This window comes from Pleurodeles waltl, unplaced genomic scaffold (assembly GCF_031143425.1).
Source record: "Pleurodeles waltl isolate 20211129_DDA unplaced genomic scaffold, aPleWal1.hap1.20221129 scaffold_238, whole genome shotgun sequence".
In the NCBI taxonomy this organism is placed as follows: Eukaryota; Metazoa; Chordata; class Amphibia; order Caudata; family Salamandridae; genus Pleurodeles; species Pleurodeles waltl.
The window spans coordinates 128432-154168 of record NW_027149944.1 but is presented as its reverse complement, the minus strand read 5'-3'; the positions used below and the strand labels follow the sequence as shown (position 1 = coordinate 154168).

General features: G+C 44.6%; 1 protein-coding gene across 1 annotated transcript in view; it reads left to right on the top strand.

Moving 5' to 3' along the window:
* The window catches only part of LOC138275422 (STE20-like serine/threonine-protein kinase), a 158387-nt gene that overhangs the window by 16545 nt on the left and 116105 nt on the right, over positions 1-25737 (top strand). The window contains 2 exon segments of the mRNA XM_069219079.1: positions 13526-13561; positions 13563-13657. Coding sequence (XP_069075180.1) covers positions 13526-13561; positions 13563-13657 — 131 coding nt within the window.

The window sequence follows — 25737 nt, the reverse complement described above, 5'->3', positions numbered from 1 at the left end:
ACACATGCCATCAAACGGAAAATGTCACTTACCCAGTGTACATCTGTTCGTGGTATGAGACGCTGCAGATTCACATGCGCCCTCCCACCTCCCCGGGAGTATGTAGCCGTTCGAAGTTGACAAAAAATTTAACTTGTACATTTGTAAATCTGTAAATATATCACTTTTAGTCACATTATGTACATACATACTTACTCCATTGCATGGACACTATTACTATATACACAACTCCTACCTCACCCTCTGCGGGGAAAACAATCTAAGATGGAGTCGACACCCATGCGCAATGGAGCCGAAAGGGGAGGAGTCCCTCGGTCTCGTGACTCGAAAATACTTTTTCGAAGAAAAACAACTTGTAACACTCCGAGCCCAACACTAGATGGCGGGATGTGCACAGCATGTGAATCTGCAGCGTCTCATGCCACGAACAGATGTACACTGGGTAAGTGACATTTTCCATATCTCTCTCTCTCTCTATATATATATATATGTATATATATATATATTTTATAATTTAATGTAATTCTTTATCATTTGAATTTTATTTATAGATTTTATTTATTTTTTCTCTAGTACAGTAGGACTAGAGTAATAAATAGATATGTAAATACATAGTAAGGGAATATGGGGGTCATTCTGACCCCGGCGATCATGGACCGCCGGGGCCAGGGTTGGCGGGAGCACCGCCAACAGGCTGGCGGTGCCCCACAGGGCATTCTGACCGCGGCGCTTTGGCCGCGGTCAGAAGAGGAAAACCGGCGGTCTCCCGCCGGTTTTCCGCTGCCCATAAGAATCCTCCATGGTGGCGCAGCTTGCTGCGCCGCCATGTGGATTCTGACACCCCATACCGCCATCCTGTTCCTGGCGGCTCTGCCGCCAGGAACAGGATGGCGGTATGGGGTGTCGTGGGGCCCCTGGGGGCCCCTGCAGTGCCCATGCCAATGGCATGGGCACTGCAGGGGCCCCCGTAAGAGGGCCCCACTTTGTATTTCAGTGTCTGCTTTGCAGACACTGAAATACGCGACGGGTGCAACAGCACCCGTCGCACCTTCCCACTCCGCCGGCTCCATTCAGAGCCGGCGTCCTCGTGGGAAGGTTGATTTCCACTGGGCTGGCGGGCGGCCTTTTGGCGGTCGCCCGCCAGCCCAGTGGAAATCCCAGAATCACCGCAGCGGTCTGACGACCGCGGTGCGGTGTTCTGGCGGGGGTACTTTGGCGGACGGCCTCCGCCGCCCGCCAAGGTAAGAATCAGGCCCTATATGTTTAAGGAATATAATGGGTATAATAATATGAGAAGAAAAGGAGTATTGTATGAACACAGACTGTCAAAATGTGTAATATTTGAAATTAATTTATAAGTGTACTTTTCTAACATTTAGGGCCAGATGTGGCAAACGGTTTGCGAGTCGCAAACGGAGAAAATCGCCGTTTGCGAGTCGCAAATCTGAGTTTGCTATGCAGAAATGCATTTTGCGAGTCGGGACCGACTCGCAAAATGCATTTCAGAGTCGCAAATAGGAAGGGGTGTTCCCTTCCTATTTGCGAGTCGGAGTGGTATGCAACTCCATTTGCGACCGCGTACGTGGTCGCAAATGGAGTCGCAGTTACCATCCACTTGAAGTGGATGGTAACCCACTTGCAAACTGGAAGGGGTCCCCATGGGACCCCTTCCCCTTTGTGACTGGACCCCAAATTATTTTTTCAGGGCAGGTAGTGGTCCAAGGGACCACTACCTGCCCAGAAAAAATTCAGAAACAAAAGGTTTCGTTTTTTTTTTTAAGTGCAGCTCGTTTTCCTTTAAGGAAAACGGGCTACACTTGAAAAAAAAAAAACTGCTTTATTTAAAAGCAGTCACGGACATGGAGGTCTGCTGACTACAGCAGGCCTCTATATCCGTGAGTGCCCATAGTCGTTATGGGGCCGCAATTTGCGACCCACCTCGTTAATATTAATGAGGTGGGTCTTTGCGACCCCATAGCGACTCGCAGACGGTGTCTGAGACACCGTTCTGCATTGCAAATTGCAAGTTGCAATTTGCGAGTCGCTCGGACTCGCAAATTGCAAGTCGAAATTTGGAAAGTTGCTACATCTGGCCCTTATTTCTTTCCTCACTTTTTGAATAGTGCAATGCCTATAATAATACAACATTTGATCAGTGTGATATATAAACGAGAGCAGGGATTCATAATTATCTAGTATAACAACTTATCTAGGAGCTATGCAATGACCTATGAATATGTTAAGCATAGAATAACATACACATATATATGTCTAAAATGTATATATGCACATATATGCATGCCCACACGCACACACACATATATGTATTTAACTGTGAGTAAATATACATTTGTTAAACAGGTTTAAAGAGTATGTGTATAGTTTATTGTTATGACACAGTAGCTATACATATTTCCTAAAGACCTATACAACTCTAGAATATACAAATAATCTGATTAAAATTATTTATCAACACAGGCATATGCAGTCCATTGCTGTTTGAATATGGTGGTTATGATGGAAAGAGCCAACTCTTGAGTAGTCTTTTGAAGACAAGATAGTTATCCGTGGATCTTATATTTGGGGTTAATGAATTCCATAGTTTGGCTGCACCTGTTGTCTTTTTCTTGTATGGTAGTTTTCTAAGGCAGGGTCCCAGTCTTGAGTGGAGGTTTCTTTGTTGAATGTATTTGGTTAGTTTGTTAATGATAAAAAGCGGTCCTGTTCCATGTATAGCTTTGTGGGTGAAACAAAGCAGCTTGAAGGTGGATCTTCTGGCAACTGGTTTCCAGTCTAGTGGTCTCAAGGCAGGGGAGATGTGGTCTTGGGGCTTTACATGTAATAGTAGCCTGGCAGCGAAGTTCTGAATATGTTGTATTTGTTTCATAATAGATGGAGATGATCCATGGTAGAGGCCATTGGCATAATCCAGTTTGGATAGTACAAGAGAGATAGTAGCCTGCACCTTGTGTGGAAATCTGAGGTGGGGGAAGATGCGTTGCAGAGTCTTCAAGGTGATGAAGTTTGTTCGTGTTAATTTGTCCACTTGGGCAATTATTGTTAACTTGGAGTCCATGGTAATTTCAAGGTTTCTATCTTCCTTGGATTGTTGAGGAGGTGGTCCGAGATCGTGAGGCCAGGCGCACAGTGCGTCATAATTTTTCCAGTCACCACATGTGAGTATTTCCATTTTGGAAGCATTTAGTTTGAGATGGCTCCAAGTCATAGACTGATAAACGGCTCTGAGGTAACTGAAGATTTCTGAGTTTTCAATGTTTTTGGGGCATTCCAATTTGAGTAGTATTTGTGTGTCATCTGCATAGTTGTAGCATGTGAGTTGAAAATCGTTGATCAATTCTGGTAATGATATCATGCAGATGTTGAAAAGCACAGGTGGGATGATTGATCCTTGGGGGACCCCTGCTTTGTTAGATAGGGTTTGGAGGAGAAGGGGGGGGAGAATAGATAATATTAGTTCTGTTTTGAAGGTAGGATGTAATCTAGTTGAGAGGTGTCCTTTCTGTTTTAAATAGGAGCCAAGTGTGTCTGCCATCACCCTAAGACATGTCTCTGTCAATCTATCCTCCATCCCCACTCTGACTCATAATATTAATACTGTACTCATATTTCCCTATACTAATCCACCACTAATTCTTCTTGGGTTCCGGAGTAGCGTGCTACTCACCAAAAAGCGATTCGAGCCTCGTCGGGGTAGTATTGCTACAAAAAATACTACTACAATTACAATAACATTGAGGAGCTTAAACACATTGCGCATACTTTTCTACCTTTTAAAAAAAAGAATTACATTTTTACTTTAAAATACGGTGCTTACACTATTTACAGATCTTTAATTGTCTACAGTTTGGTAACTGCTAAACAATACCATCTTTTAACCAGCCACATTGTTACTGTTTCACTTGGCTTGCTTTTCACTTTGATGTGCAAACTATAAACTTTAGTTACAACATTTGTTGCAAGTATGCTTTACGTCTGTGTTAGAGTCTCAGTGGGAGGTAGCTTTCCGGTTCTGATCACTCTGTTTAGCGAGTCCCTGAGGGAGGTCGCTTTCTGTCTCTTGATTACTCTTTAAAGATATACTAATTGTTCAATTTACAGATCCAAGCACTGCAAACTGCATTTGTTGTTTAACAGTCACTAGTCCCTTCATCCTGGTGCTTTCTACCATATAAATTATACTTCTTTTTATAAGGAACACCTTATATCTTCGCAGTTCTACAAACATTTAAAACATAAAAAACAATCACTAAGGTGCTAAATTTTCTCAACACTACTGCGGCTTTAGGTCCTATATTCAGTTTTTGTTGTTGCTTCCTCTCCCCATCCCTTCAACTGGCCTGGTAATTAAATCTTTTCATAAATCCCATTATACTATCTAGGAAAAAAGGTTTAACAGGGAAGCAAAGAAACATACGGCATGATAGTGAAATATAGCAATTTAAAGATTACAAATATGGTTTAAAGCTTGGTGTTTGAGTTACAGCATGTTATGATCGTCACCAAATATGTCATTCTGAACAAAAATAGGTGGTTATATAAAGCGCTATAAAACTTTCAGGTCTCATTTGCGCTACATACAACGTTTGTAGATATTTTCAGTTGAGCACTTTTCTTCTGGCACAACTGCTTATTAAAGCATACAAATGCTGTTACTTTGCTCAGATACGTAACTTACCCTCCACTATACCCACTTCAAGTAAACCTTGCTAAAATCAAAAGCACCCAACCACCCATTTCTCTCTTTAAAAATAATAATGTATTCTAATGATGTGAACGTATCTATTTGTAGGAAGTTGTCTGTCTGCACTATTTCAAAGTAAGGAATAGTATGCACAGAGTCAAAGGGTTCCCCTTAGAGGTAAGATAGTGGCAAAAATAGATAATACTAATGCTCTATTTTGTGGTAGTGTGGTCGAGCAGTAGGCTTATCAAAGGAGTAGTGTTAAGCATTTTTTGTACATACACAAGCAATAAATAAGGAACACACACTCAGAGACAATTCCAGGCCAATAGGTTTTTGTATAGAAAAATATATTTTCTTAGTTTATTTTAAGAACCACAGGTTCAAGATTTACATGTAATACTTCAAATTAAAGGTATTGCAGGTAGGTACTTTAGGAACTTTGAATTAGCAAAATAGCATATACAGTTTTCACATAAATCACATATAGCTATTTTAAAACTAGACACAGTGCAATTTTCAACAGTTCCTAGGGGGAGTAAGAGTTTGTTAGTTTTTGCAGGTAAGTAAACCACCTACGGGGCTCAAGTTTGGGTCCAAGGTAGCCCACCGTTGGGGGTTCAGAGCAACCCCAAAGTTACCACACCAGCAGCTCAGGTCCGGTCAGGTGCAGAGGTCAAAGTGGTGCCCAAAACGCATAGGCTTCAATGGAGAAGGGGGTGTCCCGGTTCCAGTCTGCCAGCAGGTAAGTACCCGCGTCTTCGGAGGGCAGACCAGGGGGTTTTTGTAGGGCACCGGGGAGGACACAAGTCCACACAGAAAGTACACCCTCAGTGGCACGGGGGCGGCCGGGTGCAGTGTGCAAACAAGCGTCGGGTTTGTAATAGAAAGCAATGGGAGACCCTAGGGTCTCTTCAGCGATGCAGGCAGGCAAGGGGGGGGGTTCTTCGGGGTAGCCACCACCTGGGCAAGGGAGAGGGCCACCTGGGGGTTGCTCCTGCACTGGAGGTCAGATCCTTCAGGTCCTGGGGGCTGCGGGTGCAGTGTCCCAACCAGGCGTCGAGTTCATAGAAGCAGGCAGTCGCGGTCAGGGGGAGCCTCGGGATTCCCTCTGCAGGTGTCGCTGTGGGGGCCCAGGGGGATCAACTCTGGCTACTCACGGTCTCGCAGTCGCCGGGGAGTCCTCCCTGAAGTGATTGTTCTCCACAAGTCGAGCCGGGGGCCGTTGGGTGCAGAGTGTCAAGTCTCACGCTTCCGGCGGGAAACGCGAGTTGTTTCAAAGTTGCTTCTTTGTTGCAAAGTTGCAGTCTTTGGTGAACAGAGCCGCTGTCCTCAGGAGTTCTTGGTCCTTCTAGATGCAGGGCAGTCCTCTGAGGCTTCAGAGGTCGCTGGTCCCTGTGGAAAGCCTCGCTGGAGCAGTGTCTTTAGAAGTGGGGAGACAGGTCGGTAGAGCTGGGGCCAAAGCAGTTGGTGTCTCCGTCTTCTCTGCAGGGTTTTTCAGCTTAGCAGTCCTCTTCTTCTTAGGTTGCAGGAATCTAGTTACCTAGGTTCTGGGAGCCCCTAAATACTGAATTTAGGGGTGTGTTTGGGTCTGGGAGGGCAGTAGCCAATGGCTACTGTCCTTGAGGGTGGCTACACCCTCTTTGTGCCTCCTCCCTGAGGGGGGCACATCCCTATTCCTATTGGGGGAATCCTCCAAAATCAAGATGGAGGATTTCTAAAGGCAGGGGTCATCTCAGCTCAGGACACCTTAGGGGCTGTCCTGACTGGTGGGTGACTCCTCCTTGTTTTTCTCATTATATCCCCTGGACTTGCCGCCAAAAGTGGGGGCTGTGTCCAGGAGGGCGGGCATCTCCACTGGCTGGAGTGCCCTGGGGCATTGTAACACGAAGCCTGAGCCTTTGAGGCTCACTGCTAGGTGTTACAGTTCCTGCAGGGGGGAGGTGTGAAGCACCTCCACCCAGAGCTGGCTTTTGTTTCTGTCGTCAGAGAGCACAATGGCCCTCACCACATGGGGTCAGAAACTCATCTCTCAGCAGCAGGCTGGCACAGACCAGTCAGTCCTGCACTGAACAATTGGGTAAAATACAGGGGCATCTCTAAGATGCCCTCTGTGTGCATTTTTTAATAAATCCAACACTGGCATCAGTGTGGGTTTATTATTCTGAGAAGTTTGATACCAAACTTCCCAGTATTCAGTGTAGCCGTTATGGAGCTGTGGAGTTCGTTTTTGACAGACTCCCAGACCATATACTCTTATGTCTACCCTGAACTTACAATGTCTAAGGTTTTGCTTAGACACTGTAGGGGCATAGTGCTCATGCACCTATGCCCTCACCTGTGGTATAGTGCACCCTGCCTTAGGGCTGTAAGGCCTGCTAGAGGGGGGAATTACCTATGCCACAGGCAGTGTGAGGTTGGCATGGCACCCTGAGGGGAGTGCCATGTCGACTTAGTCATTTTCTCCCCACCAGCACACACAAGCTGGCAAGCAGTGTGTCTGTGCTAAGTGAGGGGTCCCTAGGGAGGCATAAGACATGCTGCAGCCCTTAGAGACCTTCCCTGGCATCAGGGCTCTTGGTACCAGGGGTACCAGTTACAAGGGACTTACCTGGGTGCCAGAGTTGTGCCAATTGTGGAGACGAATGGTACATTTTAGGTGAAAGAACACTGGTGCTGGGGCCTGGTTAGCACTTTCATTACCACAGCTTTCAAGTTTTTCACTTCCATTGCTATATGCCTATGTGCACGCTTTCAAAGAGGATTGTACTTTTTTCATTTCAAATATAAATACGCTATACATTTAAAATGATGTTTCTAAAGCACTTACGTAGTGTATTACGAGGATAAAACCGCACATTTTTCAGCTTTATCAATATGTAATTGTTCATGAGCTCGCTTCAGTAACCTACACTTACATGTACATCGACCTACCTCTACTTCTACTTTCATCAACCTCTACTTACCTCAACCATTACATACACTCAACTCTACCTACCTTTACTTGTACCTACACCAACTTGTAACTACCTGTAACAATATATACAACTACCTCTACCTACACCCAACTCTGCCTCTACATATACCTATCTCTGCCTACCTCTCTCTACCTACACTTCTACCTACTCCTGTCTCTGCCTTCACCTACCTACACTTACCTTTAACTGCGCATAGCTCTACCTGCACCTCCCTTGACTTTTACTTACCTCTATTTCTGCCTACTTCTAATGTTAACTATCGTTAACTACCAATACTTCTTCCTAAACCCACTTCTATCTACATCTACCTCACATACAAATGCGTTTCCCTACCTCTACTGCTATTTATCTATACCTACCTCTACTTACTTCTACCTTTACTTACACCTACCTCTATCTTTACCTACACATACCCCTATTTACACCTATACCAACCTCTACCTACACCCATCTCCACTTATACCTACACATACCTTTACCTCTACCTACCTTCAAATTTATAATTGTGACTACCTTTCTCCACTATAACCTACCTTAACTTAAACCAACCCATACCTACATTAACCTCTACCTACATTTACCTCTACCTATCTCTAATACCACCTTTCTCTACTACAATCTACCTCTACCTACAATTACCTTTATCTATACATACCTCTGTCTACACTATCCTACTTCTACCTATCTCCATCTCAATGTACCTCTATCACTAACTACCTCTACCTACATCGACCTCTACTCACAACTTCTTCTAGCTACCTGTACCTATAATTACAACTACCTATACCTACACTTATCCACCTCTGTGTACACCTACCTCTACCTCCCAATACCTACACCTATATCTACCTACTTCTAATGCTGACTGTTTACCTACACCTACTTCTTCATATACCTACTTCTACCATTACATGCAAATGCCCTTACCTACCTCTACTGCAATTTAGCTCTACCTGTACCTACCTCTACTTCCACTTATCCTCTACCTACTGTTACCTTTACCTAAACCTACTTCTACCTACACATACCTCTATTTACACCTACACTAATTTCTACCTACACCAGTCTCTACCTATACCTACACATACATTTCCCTCTACCTACCTTTCCCTCTACAAACATTATTACTACCTTACTCTAATATAACCTACCTTCGCCTACACCAAACTGTACCAAAATATACCTTTTCCTACACCTATGTCTAATACTTCCTTTCTTTACTACCACCTACCACTACTTACACCTACCTTTATCTATACATACCTCTTCCTACGCCTATTCTACTTCTACCTATTTTCTCTACATATCTCTAATACCTACCTCTACCTACACCCACCTCTACCTTAAAATAACTATTCAAACTTGACTTTATCTACCCCTACATTTAATACTACCTTCCTATACCTACGCCTAAGTCTATATACCTGTACCTACACAAACAACTACCTCTACCTACACCTAGCTCTAGCTCTACCTATACCTCCTCTTTTTACACCTATCTCTACCAACACGTTCACCTATACCTTCCTTTACCTATACATACCTCTACCTACACCTATCTCTACCTCTTACTACTTTAACTAAGGCCTACCTATACCTACCTTTCCCCATAACTACCTTTAACTCTACCTACACCTGCCTCTCACTACACCTGCCTTTACCTCTAGTGATATTTACCTCTAATTATACCTATCTACACCTACCTCTACTTATTTATACTTTTACTTATTGTACTTTTACCTACACCTATACCTCTATAACAACCTACACATACCCTTATTTACACATAATCCTACCTATACCTACACTTATCTCTACTTATGCTTACACATACCTTTACCACCACCTAATTTGACATCTACCTAGTTTTATTAGTATCTTTCTTACCACAACCTACCTCAACTTACATCCACTTATACCTATACCTACCTTTACCTACCTACATCTATCTTTACCTCAACATACACCTATCTGTGCCCCTACGTTCACCTAACTCTAACTACATACCTTTACGTCTATTACTACCTTTCACTACCACTACCACCCTCTGCCTAAACCTACATCTACCTCCAGCTGCACATACTTTTACCTTTACATACCTTTACCTCTACCTATCTCTAATAAAACCTGTCTATTACTTCCTACCTTTACCTACACCTACCGTTACTTATACATACCTCTGCCTACACCTACTTTACTTCTACCTATCTCTATTTCTACGTACCTATATCGCTAACTGTCTCTGCCTACATCTATCTCTATCTACTCCAATCTCTACCTACACATACCTCTACCTACACCTACTTTCATTTATATATACCTTTATCTACACCTACTTTTCACACTTCCTGTTCTAGCTCTACTTACCTTTACCGCTAACTACCTCTACTTAAACATATCTCTCTTTACCTACACCTGTGTCACCTATACCTACCTACCTATGTCCACACATACCTATGTACATCTATCTCTACCTCTAAGTAAACCTACCTCTACCTCCATCTACACCTAACTCTACTTCTACCTAACTTTACTTACACCTACCTTTATTAACACCTACAACTCTACCTACATAGACATCTCCCTCTACCTACAACCACATGTACCTACCTTCACCAACTTCACCCTTCCCTACCTCAACCTACACCTACCGTTACCTACATGCATCTCTACCTATATCTACCTGATTTATACATACCTTTATCTACACCTAGTTTCTACTCTTTATCTGTATCTACCGTTACCTCTACCAAACCTCTATCTACACCTACCTCTACCTGCAACTATTTCATCTATACCTAACTCTATCTACACATAACTTTACCTACCTCTACCTCTACTTCTATCTACACCTTACTCTTTCCCTACTTCTACCTACCTTTTCTAACTTTGCTTACACCTACCTTAACTTACACCTACCTCTACCTACATATACACCTACCTCTACACTCACCTGTACCTACCTCTACACTCACCTCTACCGTTCTCTCTTTACCTACCTCTATAACCTACTTTATCTGCCCTGCCTCTATGTACACCTACCTCTGTTTATCTACATCTACTTTAAGTACACCTTCTTTGCATACTTCTTTAAAACACATACATTTAAAATAAATTACAAGCGCTACCCTTTCAAACAAAATAAATATTAACTAAAGTGCTACAGTTCTTCACCCTTACTACAGCTTCAAGTCTTATGTTAACGCTATTTTTTTATTTCCCCCCCTACATCGTTGGACCTGGCCGGTAACTACATTTATTATTCCACTTAATAAAGCAAAGCAGCAGAACAGTAAAAAAAAAAAAAAAAAAAAGAATGCTAAGCAGCCTAAAACAGCAACTTATCTGGGGAACATACACTTCACGTCTTCCTGTTGAATTAACAGAATAGGCTTATGGGCACAAACAATGTGTTATATAACCGAAATAATTGCTTAAGTAAAGCGTTCCAAAACCTTCAGGTTTAATTTAATCTACATATAAATTTGGTCTTTAATTTTAATTGGGCACTTCTGTTTTTGTACTATTACATACATATGCGGTTAGTTAGTAACTGTAAATACTTTTTTAAAGTCTATCTGTAATGCCTTACCATGGTTGCATATTTTGCTTTACTTAGCAGCATTTTAAACACACAATGTTTACTTTTCATTCTCAAACCTAAACTAATTATATGCTACGAAGCACATCAGGTGCTAATAAACTTTTTAGGTCGAGTCTGCAAGCGCTCTGACCTGTTGCAATCTACCTGTGGCTTTTAACCACGCCCACTTCACGCTCAGCACTATCACTCATTCGTGGGCTTGCCTTTAAAAAATTATTTGTTATCATTGGTAAATGCTTACGCTTGTCCCTCCTTGGGCGGTTTGGTTACTGCCTTGGACATCGACCCTGTTACATGGATAATTGCACGTTTGCCAATACGTTTGACTGTGGGCAAACTTATTTTTCCTTTTGTCTCTCTTTTTCGCACTCGTGCTCATGGCGGGTGTGGCGCTTTGAATCAACTCACTTATGTCAACTGTTACTTTTCGTTTTCAATTTAAGTGGCAAGAAAAGTCCATTTAGGAATTTACAACTTTAACACCTGTAACATGCACAAAGCGAGGCCCATTGCATTGCAAATGCTTGTTTGTACATTGTCAAACAAGTATGTTCTCATGGCCATTCTCTGGGTAGATATGGTGCTTTGACTGTTCAGCTGTTGCTGTTGGTTGTGCATGTGGGTTCAAACTGTGCTATTGCTCCAGAATGTTTTCTTTGGATGAGTTGTTTCATTTTGTTTTCAATGGTTATCTCGATTGGAGTGGCCTAAATACAGAAATAAAAACCTTTGACTATGGACAAAGTAACATAGGATTTCTTGGCTGTAAAATTCTTATAGGAAGTGAACAGATACGAAGCAAGTAGGATATATAGGTAATGACATAATGATGATGACTGACTTCTATAGAGTGTAGAAAAATACCTTGAGTGAACAAGCTTCTAAAAATGTGCTTACTCTGCGCAGTGGTAGCTGGAGTACACTGTAAGTATCTGGTGAACAAACAACGCCTGTAGAGCTCATTGCTGTACATTTTCTTAAACCTCTGCTCAGGTTTCTGTTCTTGACATTTGGCTTCAAGTTCTTAAGTAGCTGGCAGCCTGAAAATCCGAACAAGTTCTGTTGGTTATGAGAGTGTTCTGTTTTCCAGATCTCTGCTCGTCATTTAGGGTACCCCCATTTTTTATCAATGTTATCTTTTTCGATTTTCATATCGTTTTGCTTTGAATCCTCTTCAGGCAACCCAAAAGTAACCAGTGTTTTTTTGTAATAGTTCTGTCCTTGACTGGGCAGGTCCTGAGCACGCCATTATTTGTAAAACCATAATATAAAATGTCCATTGGGATGTCGTGCAGGTTCCAAAGTGGCATTGCTTATTCACAGGATTTTATTATAGATTACTTTGTTGTAGACTTGACAAGAACCAACAGCAACAACTAATTGCTTTATGCGTTCAGTCTTAGATCAGTGGCACCCAGAAAAGACACAAGAGCCTGCATGAAAAATTTAATAAAATATTTCTGAAATTATATGGTGTTTAGTCACCTCTGAAAAGAGTGAGCTAAATTAATAGATTTAACCATACAACGAGGATGGGCTGGCCAGATTTTGGTTTGGAGTTTGGGGTACTGTATGATATGGGATGAAATACCCCAGGTATTCAAGGCCTCTGGACATTGCTGAAATGATTGAGCATATTAGTACAGTTGTGACTAATAACTAAAACATTTGAAATCTTCTTCTTTTGATTCCTCCTCTGATATTGAATTCCTTTGGTGACTGAAAAGCTTTCGTCAGCATTCTATATATGGAGCAGTGAACTTTCTGCCTTCCGGTCAGTATTGATGGACAGTGCCTCAGCCTTGCAGGACTCTTTTGCTCGGTTTTCAGACAAGGCACAGTGTAGCCTGCATACAAAAGCACATAGTGAACGAATGTCTAATTAATTTAAATGATTGTTATAGACGTGTAAATTATGAACAACACCTTAAGGGGTATTGTGGTACTACCTCCAGAGGAACTTAAAGATGTGGGGGCATTAAGTTCGGTGAAATGAGCTTTGCAATTTCCATTAAGAGCTCACAGCGCTTGTCATTGTTATTGAAAATCCCACGAAAAGCATTACATGTAATATTGCCCCTTTCCTCATTCTATAAAATAACACCATAACACAGTTTTTAGTAGGTGTTTTCTGTTAACGTTTAGCAAGGGGTTGCCATTATTTTGTTCCTTATATTTTTATGGCAAAATAAATTGGTTTCTGTTTTGAGAAATAAATGACATAACAAATGTTTATTTTAGGAAACAAGAAGGCAGAAGAAAACCTTAAAAAAAACCTCGTAGATTTATAGTTGATGGGGTGGAAGTAAGTGGCACAACTTCAAAGATAGTGACAGATAATGATTCAAGAAGTGAAGAAATGCGAGATCTTAGGTGAGTACCACACGTAAAAGTAATGAGAGAAATTAATATATTTTGTTCTTTACCAGAGATCCAAAAGTATTGTGATTTTGTCAAATATGTTTGTATTATTGTTTTCCTTTCAAACACAATGAAACTGTGTACTAGCTTTTCTAAATTGTTGTTGCTCTAAAGTGTTTTTTTTTTAGCTTTTGCAACTAGTGCTTCTGTCTTAGGCGAAAGCATTTTTTATCTATGCTATGTGCATTTTGTTCTTGTCTGTAAAGAGCATGGTGATTTTAATTTCAAGTCATTCACCACAGTATGATGCTTCCACCCACGTACTCTGCTTGTCTGGAGTATTGCTTTCTATTACAAATTACTCACACAGCAGCAGCATCATTATTAGTTACAGCTCATCCATATGAGCCTACTGTATTGAATTCTCAATTCCCTTTTTTAATTTGGGGAATTAGCTAATGTGGTGTATTTAGTTTCCCTTCATGTTACTAGCATGTTCCTGCAACTTACTTACCATTCTAGGTATTTTTGAAAGATCTGTTTATTGAGCCAATCCAAAAACCATCACATAATTGAGCCAAAGAAAAACACTGCTATCAAGTTACATTTTGAAAAAAGCCTCCATAAAACAACAGCACTGAAACAAAAAGACTTGCATCCGCCTAAGGAATAGTCAATAATAAAGGGGAGAAGAATAGAAGAGCTGGAACACAGAAAATATCACAGTTGTATCCCCTTCAAATATTATTTCTTTGAAATCCCAAGACTGTTATAGCACTTAACATCAAGCGCCTCATAAAGTGACATAAAGAAATTACAGCGAAGCTCGAACGTACTTAAACCTCAAACCCCTGGAGCCCACCCTCGCCTTATTGCTGTCCTGGAGTTCCAGAGCAATCTGGGACTGGGTAAAACCCAGAACACCTGTAGTCTGGCAGAGAACCAAAAGGAGGCTTCAGATTAGTTTGTCAGCAGTCTGGACTTCTTGGTTTTGCTCAAATCTGGGAAAACCAGCAGTTTGCAAGCTCAAAATGTTCTAAATGTGATGCACTGACTCTCTGCAACGGTTCTTCCAGGTCAATTATAACAGCCCCAACCTCTGCTGTCAAGTCCCTTGTGACTTGGTTGGAATCATGTAAGCCCCACTGGCCTTCTGTAGGGTCTTGAAATCAGCATCAAGAGAATCATTTCTCAGTAAAACAGCACATCAGGAGTTTTAAGCTCCTCTCCATTGGCAAGGGGCAAAGCCCAGGTACTCTGATTCCTTTTTGTGTTTGCTATCAGTGTTATCCGGACACCCCAAGTAGTGCCACTCCAGTTTCTGGACTGAGTTATAACACAATTTTAAACTCCTCATCAACTTGTGTTTTCTCTTCTGTCGATTTGACATGCTACTCCACTGCCAGAAATGTCTAGTCTAAGCACAGACTCTGCTTCTTTTTGCAGTTAACCTTCCGTTTCTGTTCTTCAGTTTAGTTTTCATCAATGACACTTTCTGGTTAATGACATTGGTAGTTTCTCTCATGTCCTGAAGGAGGTAAAAAGGTACAGATTCTTCCTGAGTAAGGCCAGCCAGGAATCCCAGGCCATGATTGTCTGTGGTTTTCTAGTTGTTACCATGATATTCAGAACACTGCAGAGCATGACCTTCTGAGATGGCAAGGGGGAAATCTGAGTTCTTCCTACCCCCCCCCCCCCCCCTTATGTTTCTCGGTCTTGGATGGCATGATGGAGTCCCAGAATCACATTGCAAATATCAAAGGCTAGGTGCTCCCTGCTAGTAGTCGGGGGCACCACAGACTTCTCCATAACTAACAGTTTTGCTACTGCTGCGGAACTGGGCTGGCAGATGGATTCATCCCTCCACACTCAATACTGCTTTAGCAAAACTGAATTGCAAAAAACATCACTGCTTTCTATCACCATACTAAGCAAACCCGATATGGAGCTACTGTAGGGGCGCTAGTTTCATCACAAAGCTCTCCATGTGACAGCAGCTGACGAGCTCCTGCCATCCCCTTCAACTCTTTGTCTCGTGGGTCTCCCCTTCTGGAGGCTCCCTTCAGCTAGAGTCTTCGTTCTCCACCCAGTTCCCATCTTTGGAAGAGGAGGGGGTAGTAGCCACTACTGTTCCTCCAATTTAGCACCTTTTCGACCAAGGAAGAAGCTCCTTTCAGTTATTCAGTCCTCTGAGTCACTGCAGTGGTCCCCCCTTTCAAGGCTTTAGCAAGCAGAGCCTCCATGAGCCCTATGATGGAGCACCGAGTCCCAGCAAGGGAGCCACAACAGAGCACCACAACAAGACTTCAGAATTACTGCCTGGCTGTCTGCGCCCCTTCTCACCTTGGTTTCCACGGCAATTTAAATTCTGAAACAGACCAGCGATGGTTCTCCTTTCAAGATTTAAGAGTACCTACCCCTCAACTCTACTGAAAAAAAACAGTTTTGACTTACCATAAGCAATAGTACAATCTTAATAATTTTGGTAGTCTAATGCCAGATAAAAAATGAGTGCTCTTGTTTATACCAACATGTTTTGTGAATATTTCTCACCTTATCAGGGCAAAACATGTAATTCATATCCACTTTCAGCCTACTCTCCATTTACAACATCTTATTTAGAATATAGTGAGTTAGATGTGACATGTCGATCATTTTCATTTAAAGATTATTTCTGTTCTACATGGCTGCTACTTTATTAGCAGTACCTGGGGCATGGTTATCCCTTCTTTCAGCTTTAAGAAGTTTTCGAATATTATTAAACAAAGTAAGGGTGTGGAAGGTTCCGCCAACTCTCAACAGTATCTTTTTGACTATTGAACTTCCCAGTTTGGTGGGTTGTTTGGGTGGGGAAGGGACGTAACAGCTCTTGGTTAGGTCGCCTCTCTGCAGTCAAATAATGGTGCCATTGCACGTCCCCTCTAGCATTCCAATTGTGTGTCTGATCCACCCAAATTCACAGGGCTCTTTGTACCTTTCTCCACATTGATTCTCTAAAGACAAGGGAGGGGCAGATCCTGTTCAGTTTCTTGTATCTACACTTCAGAAAATGAACAATTCCTCTGTTAGATACTTACTCGAAAGGCAAGCAGCTGTAACCAATTCTACTTCTTCGTTACTTCCAAGCCGGGTCCACACAAGGCTGGATGGCCTTGCAGTGCTAATCACTGCATGTAGCCTCTGAACTGAAGAATTTAATATTTCTTTCTGATCTGCTTCTGTTAAGTTTGTTAGTGAGACTAATTTCAACCTGTAGCTGAAATAATATACAATCGCCACACTCTGTTAGCATGGCCAAGAAATCCCTGCACACAACAGAACTGCTGAAGCACTATTTGATTCCTGAAGGACACTTATTCATCGGGGCACCCATAGACTGTGCCTTTTCATTGAAGCTAAAACGTATTATCTATTGGCAGGTCTGCTCTAGAAGACAGATCCTGGTGTGTCTGTTTGCAGACTCCTCTGGATTTGCTTTTCGGTTTGGAATGGGGAGTGCATATGTGTGTTAATTATCCTAGTGTGGATGGGTTCAAAAATAGAAAACCCTTCATGTAAATATTAGTAAGTTAACTGTCAACCTAGATCTCATGTTAATTAAGGTTTTGCTGATGGGGCATGGCCAGCAAGCGGCAGCACTAGCAGTGTGCTCTGGCCCGTCAGCAGAAATCCTACAACATCCTGACTCCCCACCCCGCATCAGCAGGTGGTAAAGCTGTCTGGGACTGGGGCTGTGGCGGTCGAGGAGGCAAAGGGCCGAGGACAAGGGACAGCTGGGAGGGCCTTGGGCCTAGCCAAGCAACGCAGCCGGAGGTGGGGCCACACAGCAGGGAGTGCGGCAGACCCTGAGGCCTTTTGCCGGTGACCCGGAGAAGGCATGAAGGGGAGGTGCGGCCTGTACGCAGCGGGTGCAGCAGAAGGTGAGGCCTAGAGGAGCAGTGCGGCTGGAAGTGGGGTCCTGCGGCGCAATGGGGAGCGTGGCAGCCTCTGAGGCCTTTGGCCCCCCTCAGGCTGGTACGAGAGCTGGGGGCAGCCCTACCTAGGCAGAGAAGTGACAACTGAAAGGGGGCCTGCCCCCTCCCCCATTGGCCGTAAAGATGTGTGGGCCGACTGTCAAGAACTGGCAGCCTGACCTTGGAATGGAAGCCATTACGGGGAGGAACAGCCTGCACATAGCGGGCCCATCGGGTAGTGAGGCCTACTCTGGGGACCAGTGGGGAAAGGCAGTGTTTTGTTGGTGGGGGGTGATAGGGGAGGACGCACCCACCCGCCTTCCTAGAATATCCTAGGGCTGAAGACCGTGAATGAGCCACGGTGCTGCGAGGCTCCACCAGGAGTAAGATTTGGCACCCAAACCGAGTGCCTTGAAGTAGATGGTGTCCCGGAGCGGAGTAGATGACGGCAATGAAGTAGGTTTCACTGGTGTTACAGTTGTGGGGGGGGTTGCACTGAACTGGAGAACCCCCGTGCCGCCTCGCCCAGTGGCGGTCGCTACCCAAAGGCAAAAACATCAATCCAAATGTGGTGGCCTCCGAGATTGGCTAGCACAGAGTTGCCCATGCGACTTCTGTTGTGGTGCAGATGAGTCCCGGGAGATCCGAGACTTGAGCGGAGGGCACAAACGATGACCACGGGGCAGTGCAGGGAACTTGGGATCCCCCCCCCCCTACTGAACATTGAGACCCTCTTTAGTTCCTGTGGCTCACCTGCCATAGAACCTGGTCAACAGCACCAGCAGGGCGGACAGACTTGAAATAGTGCCCAGGTGTCGAACAGTCTGGACCATCATTTAGGGTGGGCCTCTCTTCACCAGATTTATAAAACATTACAGTATGGGTAAAGACAGAGCGGCCAGGAGTACACAGCAGACACAAAATGGATCGATATACTGTGCAGGCCACAGGTGGTGGTCAACATGATTGAGGTGGGTGGGGGAACTGCGCAGACCCTTGCGGAGCCCTGTGGGTCACAAATATTAGCAGCCATAGAGTCAACGGGGCAAGCGGTGCAAATGAAAATCAACGCCATTGCACTAGCTGTGAATCTTCTCCCGGCTGACCTACGTAGGGTGGAGGAAATATTAACAGAGACAGAAAATCAGGTGAAGGAACAGCGCAATTAGATGCCAAAACTTGGAGCCACAGTGACAACTCTTAAAGCCCGCTCAAAATCACTGGAGGCCTGCATCGAGGACACAGAGGTTAGATCCAGTAGAAACAATCTCAGGTTCGTGGGATTCCCTGAGAGGTCAGAGGGGAACAGGCCGGAGACATTTCTGGAAGAATGGATAGCGTCAGCCCTCCCGACAGTGAATCTCTCTAAAGTTTTTGCAATTGAACAGGACCATTGGACTTTGGCCCCGCTGCTTCCACCAGGGTCACCCTGTGCACTATCATCCTGGACTAGACCAGAGCAGTGCAGCTGCAGAGACAGTCCTACAGTGGGATGAAGCAAAAACTAAAAGCCATGGGACTGAAATATATGCTTATGTACCCTGCTAAACTAAAGGTACTTCACAAGGGCTGCATGCACTTTTTTGCAACACCAGAGGATGCCTGGGACTGGTTGGAGGTCCATGAAGATGACTGCATCCCAGAACAGAGCACTGGCCTCGCGTGCCTCGGGCTGGCATTTCAATCCCACAGAGATCTTGACTCAGCAGCAGGAGATGTAGAAAATCCCTCCCCTCTGCAAAGAGGATTGCTGTGTGTCCGGATGGCTCCTTGGAACATGAGTCACGGAGGCTGGAGAGGGAAGAGGTGAGGGCCCTGGTTGAGTCCGTCACTTGCGCTGGGCTGCTTGAAGAGACGGCCGACATGCAAGTAGGTTCCCTGTGGTCACAGGTGGAGGCGGAGGCGTGTCAACAACACCAATAGCAGCAAAATTACTACACGAAGGACAACCACGGAGGGGTTTGTGCCTGGACGGGAAGACGCAGTGAATAATACAGCAGATTACTACTGATTACAATAATGCCCCCCCTGGCCACATACTGATGCAGGGGACATTTATGATGGTTACCAGCTTGGTTCCCTTATTGTTGGCACTGGGTAATAGAGAGACATAATAGCAGGCATGGGCCGGTGTGTATGGGGGTACAGGGGCATCATTAGAGAGGGGGCCAGAGGAAAACATAAGGGGGATCTTGCTCAACCTCTCTGCAAATTTTCATTTTTTTCTTACACTTAACATTCATAATCTATTCTTTTCTATTCATTACACCTAGCGTTATTCAGTCTACATCTTCCCTGTATCCTTCGCTTATCTCTAGGGTGTGGGATACGCAGTGGGAACCCTAAACATACACTGGGTCCGAAGGGACGGGACACGCAGTTGGTGGAGCACCTCTTTCCCTTGTAGTTACACAATGTAGGGAGTTTCCTCCTTGTGAACCCCACTGTGCCTAGCTAGACTGGAGAAATTTTAGTTTTGCTATTTATTAGGGTTGGGCTCTACTGGGGGTTGGGCAAACACCAGTTATGTTTCAGAATGTTTGCCCGGGGGAGGGAGGTTTGCTATGCTGCTGTTTTTGAATAACTATGTGCACAGGAGGAACAACATTATGTCAAGAGGACAGAGGGGAGGTATGGGCACAGAAGTCTCATGCATGGAGAACACAAGGTATTGCTTGAGTTATGGCTAATACAGTTTGAATGCTTACTTGGAATTTGAGAGGCCTGAATAAGTTTATAAAAAGATATCGAACTTGCACATACCTTAAGAGAACACATGCCAATATAGTGTTTGTTCAAGAAACACACCTGCCCAAAAACTCAAAAAAAAAAAAAAAAGATGGCGGGACAATTCTACTCTTCTACCTATTCCTTATATGCCTGAGAAGTGTCTATAGGGGAGGGTCCGGGTACCCTGATCCAGCTGAGGGGAAACGTGCTCAATATCACTGGGAGATATGTGCTGCTGCATGGCTTGCTGATTTGTGTGGAAGTATGCCTGATAAGTGTGTATGCTCTCAATACAGACAACAGGATTTTTTTTCCAGCACTTGCAACTGAATTAATACCATACATGGGGTTACCTACGATATGGGTGGGAGATTTCAACTGCATCTTAGATGGTCAGCATGGCAGACACCCACCGCAAAAGGGCACAAAGCCCCATATGACAGCAGGGCTTGCACAAAACTCCGTCTAAATTACAACTAATAGATGTGTGGAGGGAGCTACACCCCAGACTTCAGGAATACTCATGCTGCTCTCCCACTCATGGAGCACATAGCCGCCTAGATTGTTTCCTATTTACTAATGAGGGAATCATAAACGTTTTGAGTGCGAGCTACCAGGTGTGTTTTCTATCTGACCACCCCCTTAGTGGACCAAGTTTGCCATATTGGAGGCTAAACCCGGGGATGCTAGACTACACTGAATATAATTTAGACTTGAGGGAGGCTCTTGGTGGGTACTTTGCCACAAATTGGAACACAGCAGGCTTGAGGGGCGCAGATTGGGGGGCATTTAAGGTAGTGGAAAGGGGAGTCACCCTTACTAAAACATATAGTATCCGAAAGAAACTTGTAAAGGAGTGGTGGAGGGTCGCCTCGCAGCAATGCATGGTGAGCTTAGGGGTACTGAAAGTGGGAATGAAGCACTTGCAGACCTCCATAGAAAGGTGGCAGAAATTTGGGATAGATTAGATTGCTACGTTTGGAAAGACTACTGACAGAAACTGCATAGAGGAGGAGATAGATCGGGTTGTCTATTAGCTTAGCTAGTTAAAAGGGAGCGTCCGCCACCCCTTATACTCGCCCTAAGCAGCACTAATGTAACCCAGGTACTAGGACAAAGGGCAACTGTTGTGCTGTCATCTGGCTCAGGTGTAAACCGCCCTGGGCGGTGTCGACACAGCTGACATGACGAGCTTCTTAGCTCTGCAGCATCTCCCGTGGCTAACAGAGGAACAGGCGAAGGAGCGGATCCCACGATGGAAGATCTGGGGGAGGCCCTCAAGGATATGTCTCACGGCAAGAGTCTGGGCTGGACGGTCTCCCTGTAGAATACTATCAACGGTATGCCGCCCGTATACTCCCGGCACTGAGACTATATTGGAGGCAAAGAAGCAGACACACACCCTCCACACATGAGTGAAACTATTATAATCATGCTACCGAAGCCAGAAAAGGCCCACAATGGTCCTGGGTCGTACAGGCCATTATTAATGCTTAATGTGGACATAAAGTTATTGGCCAAGGTGTTGACCCTCCGATTGAACAAGGTCATTACGAGATTGTTCCCTGCCGATCAATGCGGTTTTATCCCAGAGCGGGGGGACGCATTACTCTGAGACATCTGTTGCATGTTATGCATGCCACTGGGCCCTCAGCCCTATAGGTTGCCTTTGGGGTCTTAGATATTGAAAAGACTTTTGACACCCTCTCCTAGTTCTATTTGTAGGAGGTACTCAGACAGATGGGACTTGACAAGGGTTTTGTAGGCTGGGTGGGGCTGTTGTATCACAGGCCGATGGTGCAGGTGGGAGTGGAGGTTTCGGAGATCGACAGCAGCACGCAACAGGTCTGCCCTCTCTCCCCACTCCTATTTTCCCTGGCCATGGAACCATTGGCGATATACCTTAGGGAACAGATGAGAGAGTGGGGGATGAGGGTGGGGGACCAGACCCACATTGTGTCTATTATGTATGCAGACGATATATTCGTATTTATACGGGACCCAGAGCGGTTGGTCCCAAGACTGCTGCGGGTGATGGAGGACTTTGGGAGGGTGTCAAGGCTGATGGTTAACCGCAGCAAAACAATACTGTTCCCGCCTGCTGCACTGGCTAGGACTAATGCTGAGGGTCTGCTGGACTTGGGCCCCCTGTGGGAGTTACAAAGCTTTCGCTATCTCGGGCTGCAGATGAGCCACTAATGCAATACGACCTTAATATGGGTAGAGTGCTGGCAAGTTTACATGAATCATTCCAGTTCTGGAGGTGGCTGCCATTGTCTGTTATGGGCAGAGTGGCACTTAATAACATGATCTTACTACTGCGCTGTCTTCATCTTATGCAAAATTTGTTTTGCACTCTGCCTGCATCATTGTTTAAGCAACTAGATAAAATAGTGATGAAATTGGTCTGGGCGGGTGTGAGAAAACAGGGCTGATTGCAGAGGCCCCATAACTTTTTGCCCCCATTTTCCTCTTTTTGCTGGTGTTTTCCTGACTTTGATGGTGCCCTGGGTACTGCTAACCAGTCCCAGGGCCTGTGCTCTGTGTAAAATCAATATGCAAATTAGGCTAATTATAATTGGCTAAGTTAACCTACCTATAAGTCCCTAGTATATGGTAGGGCATGTAGGTTTAGGGACCACAGCATAGGTGGTGCACACCTAGGTGCACTGCTGAGGTGCCCAGTGTCATTTTAAAGGCAGGCCTGCTTTGCTGGCTGCTTTTAAATTAAAGTTATATGCAAATTCGACTTTGGAATTAAAGGTACTTCCAAAGTCTTAAACTACCTTATTTTTACATATAAGTCACCCCTAAGGTGTGCCCTATGTGCCCCTAGGGCTGGGTGCCATGTAACTATAAGCAGGGACTTTATAAAAATAGATTTATAAGCCCTGGTGAGGTAAAAACAGCCAAATTCGTTTTTCCCTCATTGAAGTAAATGGCCTTCATAGGCTAGAATGGGCAGACTTTATTTTAAATTTTAAAGTCTCCTTAAATGTTACATACCAAGAATTTGGTATCAAATTGATTGTTGTAATAAATCCCACAACTTCCAGTTGTTGGATTTAATATAACTTGTCCAGGTAAAAAGTTTAGACTTTACCTAAAAAGTTGCCAATTTCAGCTCTGCATTGTTTTTGCTGCTGTGCTCTGATTGGCCAGCCTGCAGCAGCTTCTGCCAGGCTGCCTTGATGAGGTGTGAAGTGGCCGGGCTTCACACAAAGGAATGTGCTTGTGGGAGAGAATCTCCCCTCAGCAGATGGTGAGGCAGGAAGGGGGAGGGCTGCCAAACTGGTCTTCAAAGGCAGAGAAGGACATTTGGAGCACCCAGCAACACCCCCACATCCTGCAACCCCAGACAATTAGGTGCCCCCTTGATTAGATTAGGAGAGGGCAGGAGAGGGGTGTGTTTATGATTTTTAGCCACACCAGTGGGTGGGCTCAGCCAGATGTAACCTCCAAAAATCAGATTCATCCATGTTGGATTTTTAGAGACTGTTGCCTTCTGGGATGGATTTTTGCCACACTTCCCAGGAAGTGGTCATCACAGGGGGACGACCCTGTCCCTGATTGGAGAACCAGGGCCCCCCTGCTTTTCACCCAGGAGCAAGGATAAAACTGGCAGACCTGCACCCACACCTCAGATCCCTACCAGATTTCAACAAGAAAAGAACTAAAGGAGAAGAAGGACTGCCCTGCTGGACCCCTGGCCTGCACCTGGACCCTGCAATCAGAAGGACTGCACCAGCTGCACACTTGGGCTTCACCACAAGAAGGACTTTGCCTGGCTTCAACTGGTTCAAGGAGGGACTCCCTGTTTGCTACAGGTGAAAAATTGCTAAACCAGAGTCCCCTGCACCAACTCCTGAAGAAAGCGACCAGCTGACCACTGTCCAGTGGCCAAAAAGGAGTTTGCGCCAGGTGCATTCTGGGAGTTGAAGTCCGCACCCCCCAAGGACCATCACAGAACTTCTGGACCCTTGGGGTGAGCTGTGGACCCCAAAAGAACCTTGAAAGAACATCTGGGTGAAGCCCCAGAAGTTTGGAAAAGATTTGAGAATTTTTTTAAAAAAGCCCCAGAGAGGGACCGACCCGCCGCGGAAATTCTAGCCGGCTTGCCTCAACCGCGACCCGGCCTGACTTCGTGGTTCGTCCCGGTAAAGAAAAACATCCAAAAAAGAGACTAAGTCCGAACGTAAAAAGTTGACCGGGACCTCCCAGCCATCGTATCCGAGAAGGGCTCCATGGACGTCGGATCAAGATCCAGGTTTACCCCGGTCGAAGGATTTTCATCTCGAAAAAACGACTAAGTCCGAAGGTAAAAGTCTCCACCGAGAAAACCCACATCGCGTATCCAGACAAGGGCTCCAGGAGGTCGGATTCAACTGGCAGGTTTGTCCCGGTGAAGAAAAACTTCAAAATAAAGACTAAGTCAGAAGGTAACTTTTTAACCGAGGCCTCCCGCGACCTGTAGCCGAGCAGGGCTCCATCGCGGTCGGCCTGAAAGTTTGACTTTGCCCCGGTCGAGGTGCAACCAGATGACCCGATTGGCGCTTTTTGTTTCTAAGCGCTAGAAAAGTAATAATTCTATAAAAATTCATATCTCCGGTTCCCCTGAACCGATTTTAATCGTTTTTGTGTCATTTTAAAGATAAAAATATAAACTATTTTTATAAATTGGTTTTGGATTTTTAAACTGTTTCCTGTGTTTTATTTAATTACTGTTTTGTGATATTTGAATGCTTTACACTTTGTCTCCTAAGTTAAGCCTTGACGCTCGATGCCAAGCTACCAAGGGTTGAGCTGGGATTAATTTACTGAGACCTAACTGTACCTAGGTGGAGGTTAGTGGCTTGTTGCTAGGTGTAGGTACCTATCTGCCCTACCAATAACCCATCTTCCAACAGCGGGCAAATGGAACAGGGGGCCCTCGGACTCCCTGACCTTCAGTTGTATTACCTCGCGGGAAGACTGCAATACGCCGCACTAGGTGCGAGGACACTCCCAATTGAGAAAAAGATTTGCTATCTGGGTCCATAGGAATACAACAGCTGCCTTAACTCTGGTGAGTGGGAGGGGCTGCCCTGAGCAGGTTCAGCTGATAGTTAAACTGGTGACACAAGTTTGCGAGAGGGTAGTCTGCATTGTTCTTCCGCATGTCCCCTGTGCTAGACACCTTACCATTTACTACCCTTTCACCACATCCAGGAGGCCATGGATTTTACTTCACGGATGAGAGGTGGCTGCCTTAATGCAAGCGACTTGTACCTTAACAGTGCCTTCATGTCTCCAGCAGAGGTTGAACTCAAGTATGTTATAAACAGCAACTTATCTAGCAATTTATACAGTATTTGAGTATGTCCAGCACTGCGCGAGAGATATGGACCTCGTATCCGGATAAGCTGGGAC